General features: G+C 30.7%; 1 protein-coding gene across 4 annotated transcripts; it reads right to left on the bottom strand.

Annotated features, from left to right (window-relative positions):
• Positions 1-707: 707 nt before the first annotated feature.
• On the bottom strand, positions 708-5,668 carry LOC127743852 (uncharacterized). 4 transcript variants are annotated; one of them, XM_052256029.1, is made up of 16 exons: positions 5,305-5,668; positions 4,620-5,013; positions 4,406-4,495; positions 4,223-4,303; positions 3,957-4,145; positions 3,557-3,806; positions 3,346-3,386; positions 3,192-3,260; positions 3,009-3,109; positions 2,689-2,767; positions 2,474-2,572; positions 2,319-2,384; positions 2,173-2,222; positions 1,797-1,878; positions 1,545-1,639; positions 708-1,458 (listed from the first exon to the last, which is right to left on the bottom strand). In XM_052256029.1, exons 1-16 carry the CDS (start codon positions 5,604-5,606, stop codon positions 1,356-1,358), a joined length of 2,091 nt encoding a protein of 696 aa, XP_052111989.1. In that variant the 5' UTR covers positions 5,607-5,668; the 3' UTR covers positions 708-1,355. The 4 variants fall into 4 exon arrangements, 2 of the variants coding, with proteins under 2 accessions (XP_052111989.1, XP_052111990.1); XM_052256030.1 differs by having other exon boundaries at positions 4,238-4,303; XR_008005174.1 differs by lacking the exon at positions 708-1,458 and having other exon boundaries at positions 1,576-1,639; positions 2,324-2,384.
• Between the last annotated feature and the right edge of the window lie 4,813 nt (positions 5,669-10,481).

Raw genomic sequence — 10,481 nt, 5'->3', positions numbered from 1 at the left:
CAGGGCCATATGTGAGGTTTAATGATGATTAGTAATAAAATAAAGAGAAAATTTTAATACAAAACAAAAATAAATATATACATAAGGAGGCATGTAACAGCTTACGTTTTTAGAAAAAGATACTTCATGACCATAACCATTTTAGCTTCATACACTTAAAAGTGATTTGTTATAATGATATTATTAGATTATGTTCCAATTAAATTTTACTTACAATATCAAAGATTCAAATATTAAGGCATTAATTTTTGATAGTTCATCCATAACCATTTTAGCTTATCAGAAGTGATTAGTTAATGATATTATTGGATTATGTTCTAAGTAGATTTTACTTTACAGTATCAAAAATTTAATCTTATAGTCGTTTTGGAGAAGACTTTATCTAACTATCACTTAAAATTACATAATTATTTAGACTATAAAAGAAAAATGAAAGATCTTTATATAAATTCAAGCACATTAATAAAATCTAGCCAAAAAAAAAAAAAATTATGTAGCAATATAACTTTAGGAGAGGAAGGCCAATTATACTATAGCCAAGTGGTCATCATCAACTGGACCTTTGACAAGTTCAACACCATTACAAGTTTACAACTCATCTTGGACTTGTTCCAACATTTAATCATATTTATACTATATGCTTCACAATAAGAGGAAAATCCAAGAGGGAAAGAAAAAGAACAAAGCATAGCAATGCAGTAGAATAATATATAGAATAATGCGGTCTAGAACTTTTGTTTGGACTAGGATTGTTGAGTTCCCCATCGATTGATTATTGAACCTTAGCCACATGTGAAACTTGGACATCTCTTTTAACTTCAACGTACATGTGAATATAATCACATGAATGCAACCATTTCTAGCAAAAAAGTTCACGTAGTTAAATGGATCATGCGTTCCAACTAGAACGCTCGACTCAAATGTTTAGATATTGAATAGCAATAAATACATGACATTGTATTAGTATGACTAATTTATAGGTTCAACCATTAACTTCTGAATTATTCCATTCGAAGTAAGGAATGTACATTCTATGTTCTATGTTCTAGCTTGTACATTCTATGCATTCTATGTTCTAGTTTGAATTTAGCATTTCTCTGTGAATGATGAAGATGGGTTCAATTCGATTCTTGGCTTTCATGGAAGGCGCCCGTCATTGGTCAGCATCATCTCAAGTCACTTTGAATCCATAACTACATGAGTGACAAGAATCACAATGATCAACCAGCTATTCTTCTCAAAGTCTTCCAATTCTCTCATATTGGAAGGAACTAGGAAGGATGTTCTGTTGCGCTCAATTTTGTTCGGCTAGGACTTTTCAGTTGCTATTCATAAACCCAGACCACATAACAAGTTTATGATTCTGAATTTCTCCTAATTGACACTGCGTTTACTTTGTTAACAAGGAACATCATTCTCTGTATTAGCTCTTGAAACGATGGGCGTTGTTCTGGGTCACTGCTCAAATTTAACATAAGTCATGTTTTTAGTTGAGTTTGAAGGAAAACTACCAACCAAATAGGTGGTGTATATTATGGAAGCACCTTTGCCAGCAGTCACGAATGACTGATGCCACTTGGGGATCAAGCCCTTCCGGAAGCTCAAGTCTTCTATCCATAAATCCTACTACTCCAACCACCTTTCAAGTGAAATACAGCAGTTATGGCAAGATGACTTCAGAGGTTTGTTATCTTCATGTTTAATTCAATGATATGTTCATCATTTTAATTAAACCATCTATACTTAATCAAAGTTCCTGGAATGTGTGTCACCAAGAGAGAAAGAGAGAAAGGAACCTGTAAGGAATTCAAATTTTCCCATGGAATGGACTGAGTCATTAGTTCCCAGAGGATGACACCAAAACTGTACACATCCGACCTGTGTAAAATAGAAAGGAAAATCCGAAAATGATCACATCAGGATATTTTGAAATTGCGAATGTAGGGCGATGATAGGGACAAGGGACAAAACTAAGGACTGATATATTATCACTTCCTCATCAAATATAAGGTTGCAAGTTGTGAGGAGATTCAAGCTGACTGATTGAGCTATTCCTCAAGCAAGCAATTAATAAGCGACAAGAAACAAAAGAATAAAATTCACTTCTCAGAAAGTTTCCTGAAAACTTTCCCCAGTGAGCAGTATCTATAGAACTTAGCTCCAGGGAATTACTTTTCATTGGAAGGCTCATTTCGTAGGACTTCAGGGGCCATCCATTGAGGCTGCATTTTGACAGAAAAACACATTGATGAAAAACTAAAAAGATTTAAGCCGTATGTATTGGATCTACAAAGTGAAAAGATGAGAGATATCATTACAGTGCCTCTTCCTTTTGAAGTCAATAAAGTTGAATCCTTCAACCTTGACAAACCAAAGTCTCCAACCTAAGGGTAAAAAACCAAATATCATTGTTCTCCAGGTAGGTATTCAATCTTCCCGGGATTACTGAATGAATATCCAAGCAATGAATTACCTTGACAGTCCAGTTTTTATCAACAAGCAGATTAGAAGACTTTAGGTCTCTATGCACAATGGGTGGATTTCTATGATGAAGATAATTCATACCTTTAGCCTGCAGTAAGCAATGATGTGATTGATAACATTGCAACAATTAAGGTTCAGCAAGCCATCAGCTAGTTCTTAATATCCGTTTATGAATGTGGTGTTTGAGAGAGAGAGGAAACGCACAACATCAAGAGCCATCCTTAAAAGCCTTCTGATATCTAGTGGCTGATTACTCTTGTGCAGAATTTTGAAAAGGCTTCCCCTACCAAGTTCAATAAAATCAATGTAAGATGCTCCTCAAATTTTCTCAAAGAAAGTAGAAATTGATAGGGATTTTATGCACGTACTGATTGATACTTTCATATTCAATAATTCACATATCTATTACATGATGACAAAAAAAATAAATAATAAAAATAAAACCTAATAGATGCATGATACTTTTGTGCATCTAAGTAAGCACAACTTATTTTACATTCAATATAACAAGCTCTAACACTTACCTAGGTAATAGTTCTGTTACAATGGCAAGCCTTTCCTGCGAATATACTGCTCCCATGAAAAGTAATACATTAGGGTGTCTTAGTCTCTTCATTATATCAATCTGAAGTAAGCACACAGATTCCGGAATGAGCTGTTTTCTTTCTCAATCAGGCAAATATAAAATGAAACTTAAATTCTTATACCTCTTTTTTGTAGTCATGTAAGGTCTCCTCTGTGTATCCATTCCCAAAGTAAACCTTGACAGCAACATCCTGATATAAAGAATATAGGGCACATCAGTAGATGCCAAATCAATACTCCTACGAAGACAATAAAAAGAATACGTTGAATTATTACCGATCCATTCCATATTCCGTGATACACAACTGCATAAGACCCTGCAACATAAAGAAAAAACATAATGAGGTCTGGAATCAATATATTTAACTGATAATATGTGCAAACGGAAATTGTATTGGACTGCTTCAACAAGATAGAAGTGTCTCAGCATTTCAACTCCTCAACATAGCATAAAGGAATCATAAAAATGCACAACAGAATCAACTACCTTGACCAATCTCCTCTCTTAATTGAAGGTTTTCCCAATGGATTTCAGACTTCACAATAGAGTTTGACTCATTGTCACCCTTACTTGATGAACTTCCATTACTGCCTCCATTACTGCCAGTGCTTTCTCGTGTACTTTGCAATTGCAGTCCTTCTTGTTGCTTTTTCATTTCATCTTCTATCACCATATTTATAGCTTCTTGTTCCTTTTTCTTTGGATTAAATTTGCAGTGTAATCTTAACAATGGGTCCTAGGAAAAGGGAGAACGAAAACATTCAATGTACTCCCTTCAGAAAGATTCTACAGAAATAAATTTGAGAACAGTGAATGTTCTTTGTGCACAAATATTTGTATCCGCTATAGTGCTATCCCAAAAAGAACTATATTTATGAATATTTACTTCTCTATCCTCTTCATTAGCACCATCCTTGCGTGGAGTTAAAGCTACTGAGCCTCCAGAAGAATCACCCTCATTATTCACTCTCTTACTTCCGGAACAATCATTCGTGCAATTACTTTTAATGCTTCCATCATCCTTCCCACATTTTTCACTTCCCCCTGTTTGTAGCTTGGCTAGGACTCTGGCTGCCTGAAGTGATTAAACCATATATTAACCACACAAAGACTGATATACAAAGCAGAATTCACAAATTCAAATTAACTTACAATAGTAGACTTAACCTTCTCGGACACCTCCCTAAAAGTTCTGTTTTCACTTCTCTGATGACTAGAATGACGTTCTTTTTCCTGAATCCAAATTAGAAAGAAAATTTTTTAAAAAATAGTTATTATAATACCAAAAAAGCTAACCCAGAATCCCAAAAGTCTTCAAGCAGAATGGAGACATACATGAATGCTGTGTTTTTCTTCATCTCCATCTGTTGTAGTATTCCTGGAAAATGCATCATCCGGATGCCGATTTAGGAGAATCTTTGATGCCTGGTAGATATAAAGACTAGGTTCTATGATATAATTTCAGCAAAAGTGATGGAAGTCCAAAGAGAATAATGAAATAAAAAAAAAAAAAAATAGCAGCTGTATTAATGAAGCTTAAGAGGAGAACCAGATTAGAGACAGATGATGCAATCAACGGTCGTGGAGGCCACTGAATTCTTTTGAAATTTATCCTCTGTCCTCCAGCTTTGCCATTGTTACCAGGTTGGTAACTTCTATTTTCTGAATCCATTGAGTTAAATACAGCGGCATCACTAGAAACAGTGATAATACCAACAAGCTCACCATCCTCATAAAGAGGAGTTTTAGTCACTATTGCTATGAATACTTCACCAGATCTCTTCTTGAAAGGAAACTTTCCAGACCATGGAACTCCTCTGATCAACCTTTCTAGAATATTCTGCAGAGATTCATAACACTCTTCGGTAACAAGGAACTTAGCAACTCTTTGACCAATGATTTCATAGTCTTTCCATCCATACAGTGTTTCTGCTGAACGATTCCTAAAATGAAACGTCTATATTCAACTCAAAATCACTCTAGGAAAATCTAAATCAAGAATAATTCACAACAAAAGGTAAATTCTTAATGCAAAATACTTTTCGCATCGATTAACTTGTACGCGATATACTCTTTTTGTATCTACAGTATGCAATTCACAGCTGCAACTGTTTCATTAGAAAGTAGTGCATAGCATATAGTGAATAAAAGGAAAGCGAATCAAAGAATAGTTAGTTATTTAGTTAGTTAGTTAGTTAGTTACTGTTATGATCTGAAATTAGTAAATCACCTACCAATATATGATCTCACCGGAGGAAGCTCTGTAGACATGAACGGCGTGTCCCATGCATTTCAACACGCTAGCGTACGGACTATCCGAGAAGAAGTTCCCCGAAAGAAAACGCAGCGTTGAATCTGCAACCACCACTTCTTCTTCTTCCTCTTCCTTCTCCTGCAAGAGTTGGCGGAACTGTTCCCTGAGCTTGGCTTGTTCCTCCTCCAGTGTCCGACACCGATCCGCCAGAACACGGTAAGAAGTTTGTCTCTCGTCGCCGGCCATGGAAGTCGTCGTCGTCGTTGGAACTGCGATGCGCATTACGCACCCCTACTCTGTTATTGGTTCAGTTTTAGTTTAGTTTGTTTATTATTCTGTTACTGCGATTCCCTCTGAGTTGCTTCGTTCCGTATCAATTGAAATATATATTTTATGGGTGGAAATTCAGTTCCAGTCGATTTACGTGAAGTTGATATTTCAGAACCGTTAAATGAAAATTTAGTCAAATTATCTAATAGTTTTTAGACATCAATTTTGTATAAAGTCGATTTCACCTGAATTTTTACCTATTTTATTTAAATTTTTTAAAAGAAAAAGTCTAGGAGACCAACAATTTTATTGTATTTTGACCAGCATGTAACTAACAGAAAAAAGTGAATCATTAAATAAAATCTCACACCATCAAATCATTATTGATGATTAGTTAATGACTATCGATCACAAATATTGCTGTAGTTAGCATTGTTCTTTTTAAAATATTTTAATAAGTGAGTGAGTGGGAAGACTTGAGCCTAAAGTTTGAATGCCACGTGGATGAGGGCTGAGGCGGAGGGGGCAGAAGCAATTGGGTGTGGACAGGTGTTCGGTGTACCGGCAGCGGTGACCGGTGCCGTACGGGTGAAGGTTGGCGCGCCTTCAAGTTTGGTAGCTCTAATTTTTATTGGAAGATAATTAGGTATAGTTTATACTTTATATAAAGTTAATAGATAAAATTTAATTTTATATGAATTTGATAATGGAAGTTAGATAAAAATTTAGTCAAATTAGTTAAATTATCTAATAACTGTTAGTTATTAACTTTACATAAAGTTAATTATATCTGAGTTTTCACCTAATTTAACCGTTAATGAATTATAATACAAATAACATATTTTTTTATTCTCATTTATAAGTATTAGATTTGAATCTCACAAAAAAATTAATTTTACTAATTTATTTGTTAATTTTTTTGTAATAATAATTTTTAATTTTAATTATCTTATAATACATGCATATATGATTTATTAAGCATCAATTTAAGTCTAATTTATTTGAATCTTGACTATATTTATATATCTTTAATTAGATGGGAAACAAACTACACCCCAAAAGTCATCCATGATGAAAGCAGTAGTAAAAAAAGAGGGAAAAAAAAGAAGTCAAGTGGAAGAAATGTGGGTCAATTGTGGTTGTGCTTTGTGGGCTTGACTGGACTGATGAATATTTTATTGTCCTTTGTGTTAAGATGAATACAAAAGCAGAGTTTGATACTTTTATTGCATTTTGTTTTTGTCCAATATATTAGGTTTGTTGGATTTCAATCTGTTGCTAAAATGATTCAAAAATTTTGAGGAGAACAGCCAAGTAGACCCTGTCCAAAAACAATTAAAAAATCATGTTAGCAGCTTTTGAGCGTGATGGTTACTCAAATAGAGTAGAGTACAATGTCCAAATAAAATAAAATAAAATAAAATAGAGTAGAGTATAATACAATTAAGTTGAGTTGGTCGAGTAATTAGTTTATTAGTCTGTTTAAGTAAGTGTTAGAGATTTAAATTTTATATTGTGTATGCAATAATTCATTGATCAATGACAAATTTTTAAACGAAATTTTGATCCACAACAAAATTAGTTCTTATCCTATCAGGTTGAGAAATATTATGAAAATAAAAAAAAGAGTAGAGTAAGTAGAATTAAGGAGAAAAGAAGTGTAATAATATTGATATTGAATATTTATGTAACTTTTTTTCACTTATATTACATAGAAATTATTAAATTCTAAAGAGAAAGGTTCATTAAATATATATTCACAACCATGAATAAATTAAAGGCTATCAACTTATGATCCATGTGATTTAAACGTGAAAAAGGAAAAGTCTCATTCGCATGTTTTGGATAATGCTTCATGATTTCCACGCCTAGTACTATACCAAACTCATCACTTCTTTATTTATTTATTTATTTATTTATTTATTTATTTGTAGATACTATATTTTCCCATTACATAATTCTAACTATATAAAAAAAAGCTATGACACAATATGAGTAATTATAAGTAATAATGTATTGACGAAAGCAACAAATGTTTGAGCCTCACAAAATTGATGGCATAATAGAGTAGTGCTGAAATTCTTTCTTTTACAAAGATACAACTTCAGATTTATAATATTAGAAGTTTTAATATCATGTTACAATATAGATTTTTTTAAGAGATTAAACTAATAAAAAATACATAAATAATTATATATTTGACAACAACAATAATATCTTTTAAAGTAGATTTAATTACTCTATTTGTCTCTATAGTTTCGTGAAATTTTCAATTAGGTTTCTATATATATTTTTTTTAATTGAGTTCCTGCACTAATTTTTTGTTTCAATTAAGTCCTTTTTCGTGGTAATTGGATTAATTTTATAGGGACCCAATTAAAAAAAAATTGGTATAAAGACCTAAATAAAAAGAAAAAAAAGTGTAGGGACCCAATTAAAAAAAAATTTGGTGTAAAGACTTAATTAAAAGAAAAAAAAGTATAAGGACCTAATTGAAAATTTCGCAAAATTATACGGACCAACAGAGTAATTAAACCTTTAAAGTATCATAGTGTAGCTAGTAATAATTCAGATAGATGGAGGTAATTATAAATTACTACTACGTACTTAGCATGAAAAAGTAATATTTATTATTTTATTTTATTTTTAATTTGAATGATTCAATCCAATAAAATAATTCAATCTAATTGTTCATTCCAAGCATATATATTTGCCCTCTTGTATAATAGTTTGTAAAGGAAAAAGTGAATGCTAGAAGGCCAATATTTTTAGCCAAAAAAAAACAAAAAAAATTGGTTAGTATTAATTTACATATAAGATAAATATATATAGAAAAATAATAATCACCTAACATTTTTCAAGAAAACCTACTTGCACACCCCCGAAATTTTATACTTTAAATCCACTACTCATTTTCTTTTCTTTTTTTTTTTGGATATTTCTTCTCACTTTTATTTACTCCATGTTATTACTTATTCTTTCTTCTTTTCATAGCATCTAATCCACTTTTATTCTTTTTTCTCACTTTTTTTTCTTTTTATTTATTATTATAATTAGGTAAATATTATCCTAACTTTTCTAAAATAACATGTAAGTTATCCTCTATGATGTGTCATATTCTAATTGGGTGTTTATTTTAACGAGAATTAGTAAAAAATGATTTGAGAAGAAAAAACAAGACACCCAATGAGACAGTGATGCTTGAAAGGCGGCTTAACGACGAAGACGAAAGAGTACAATGGAGAAGAGTAAACGCAATTAGAGAGAGTTAGAATACTTTTATGGAAGAATGATTTGGGAAGAGAAAATAAGACTTCTAATGAGACAGTGATGTTTGGAGGCGTAATGACGCCGACAAAAGAGTGGAAAAGAGTAAACGTAATTAGAGATAGTTGAAATACCTTTTATAAAAGAATGATTTGGGAAGAGAAAACAAAACACTAATGAGACGGTGATGCTTGAGAGACGCAACGACGACAAAAAAATAAAAAAAATAACTCAGGTTAAATAAACACACAATTAAAATATAACAGAAAAAATAACTTACATGTTAATTTAGAAAAGTTAAAATAGCATTCACCATTTTTATCATTTTTCTCGGTTCAATATTATATATCCTCAGTTAATTATGATTGTGATGCACTTTAATTTAATAATTAGTTTCATGCAAATTTCTTTGCTTTATTAAAAAGCATTAAAAGACTCTTTATGATGATTATGGAAGTCCAATAATTGTGAAAACAACTCGCATTGACCTAGTTTCATAATTTTTAATGTTCTTAAATATTATGTTTTTTCTTTCCCCTCTCTATTGTACCGCAAGTATATATTTGAATCATAACACTAGAGACAAAAAAAAAGTCCAAACTTGTCTTATTTATTATTTATTAATTATTATAATAATTAATAAATATTAAATAAGATAAATTTTAACAATTTTTTATTAATATTTTTTTATTATCAAACATTTTCAATATTTGAGTAAATTCACGGGCAAACTCAACTTGAACTAGCTAAAGTCTTATCCTTTAAAAGGACCTTAATGTAAATTGCTAAAACTCAGCTTAGCTAAAGTTCTATAAAAAGACCTTAATTAAGCAATTAAGATGACTAGCTAATTTCACATTGCTAATTTGAAAAATAAATGAATGTTAATATTTAGTAGGTAGAATTGGGCATAAAACTCACATACACCATTTATCTAATCATATATTCATATATCCTTATCACAAAAGAATAATATGAATTTAATTCGTTAGGGAGTTAATTTTCTCCAATCAATTTTTAAATTTTTTTATCTTAAATTTTACATCCTAAACTAAACTCTAAATTTTATATTTCAAAATCTAAATCTTAATGGTAAATTCTAAAATCGTCCAAAAAGTAGGAGTCAAAAAATAACTTTTACAATAAAAAAATTTACTAATGTTAATTGACTAATTAAAAATTAATTTTCTATACTTAATATTTCTACTAACATTTAAGACAACAATTAACCAATTGTGTGCGAGTTAATTAATTACTTTGATATATCAACATAAATACATACTTAGATAGTTAGATGGTATATAATGAGAAATTCTTTCAAAATAAGTCAACAATAATGGATCAAAATTAATTTAATATATAAAAAATTATTATCATAAAAATTACTTATCTAAAAAATTTAAAGTAACAAAAAATATATGTAAATATTTATATTACTTTTAAACAGATATTTAATTTGTTTTCTTTTTCTGTTGTCTTAGCTTAGGCTAAAATTATTTCTCTTAATATTAATAAAAATCAAATTTAAAATATTTTAACTATAAAAATTCTAATATTATGTCTTAAACTTATTTAATTTAAGAATATAATAAATATAATAGACTCTATTTAATGCCAAAA

This window comes from Arachis duranensis, unplaced genomic scaffold, assembly GCF_000817695.3.
Source record: "Arachis duranensis cultivar V14167 unplaced genomic scaffold, aradu.V14167.gnm2.J7QH unplaced_Scaffold_165934, whole genome shotgun sequence".
Taxonomy (NCBI): domain Eukaryota; kingdom Viridiplantae; phylum Streptophyta; class Magnoliopsida; order Fabales; family Fabaceae; genus Arachis; species Arachis duranensis.
The sequence above is the reverse complement of the archived record's forward strand: the minus strand, read 5'-3'. Positions and strand labels throughout refer to the sequence as shown.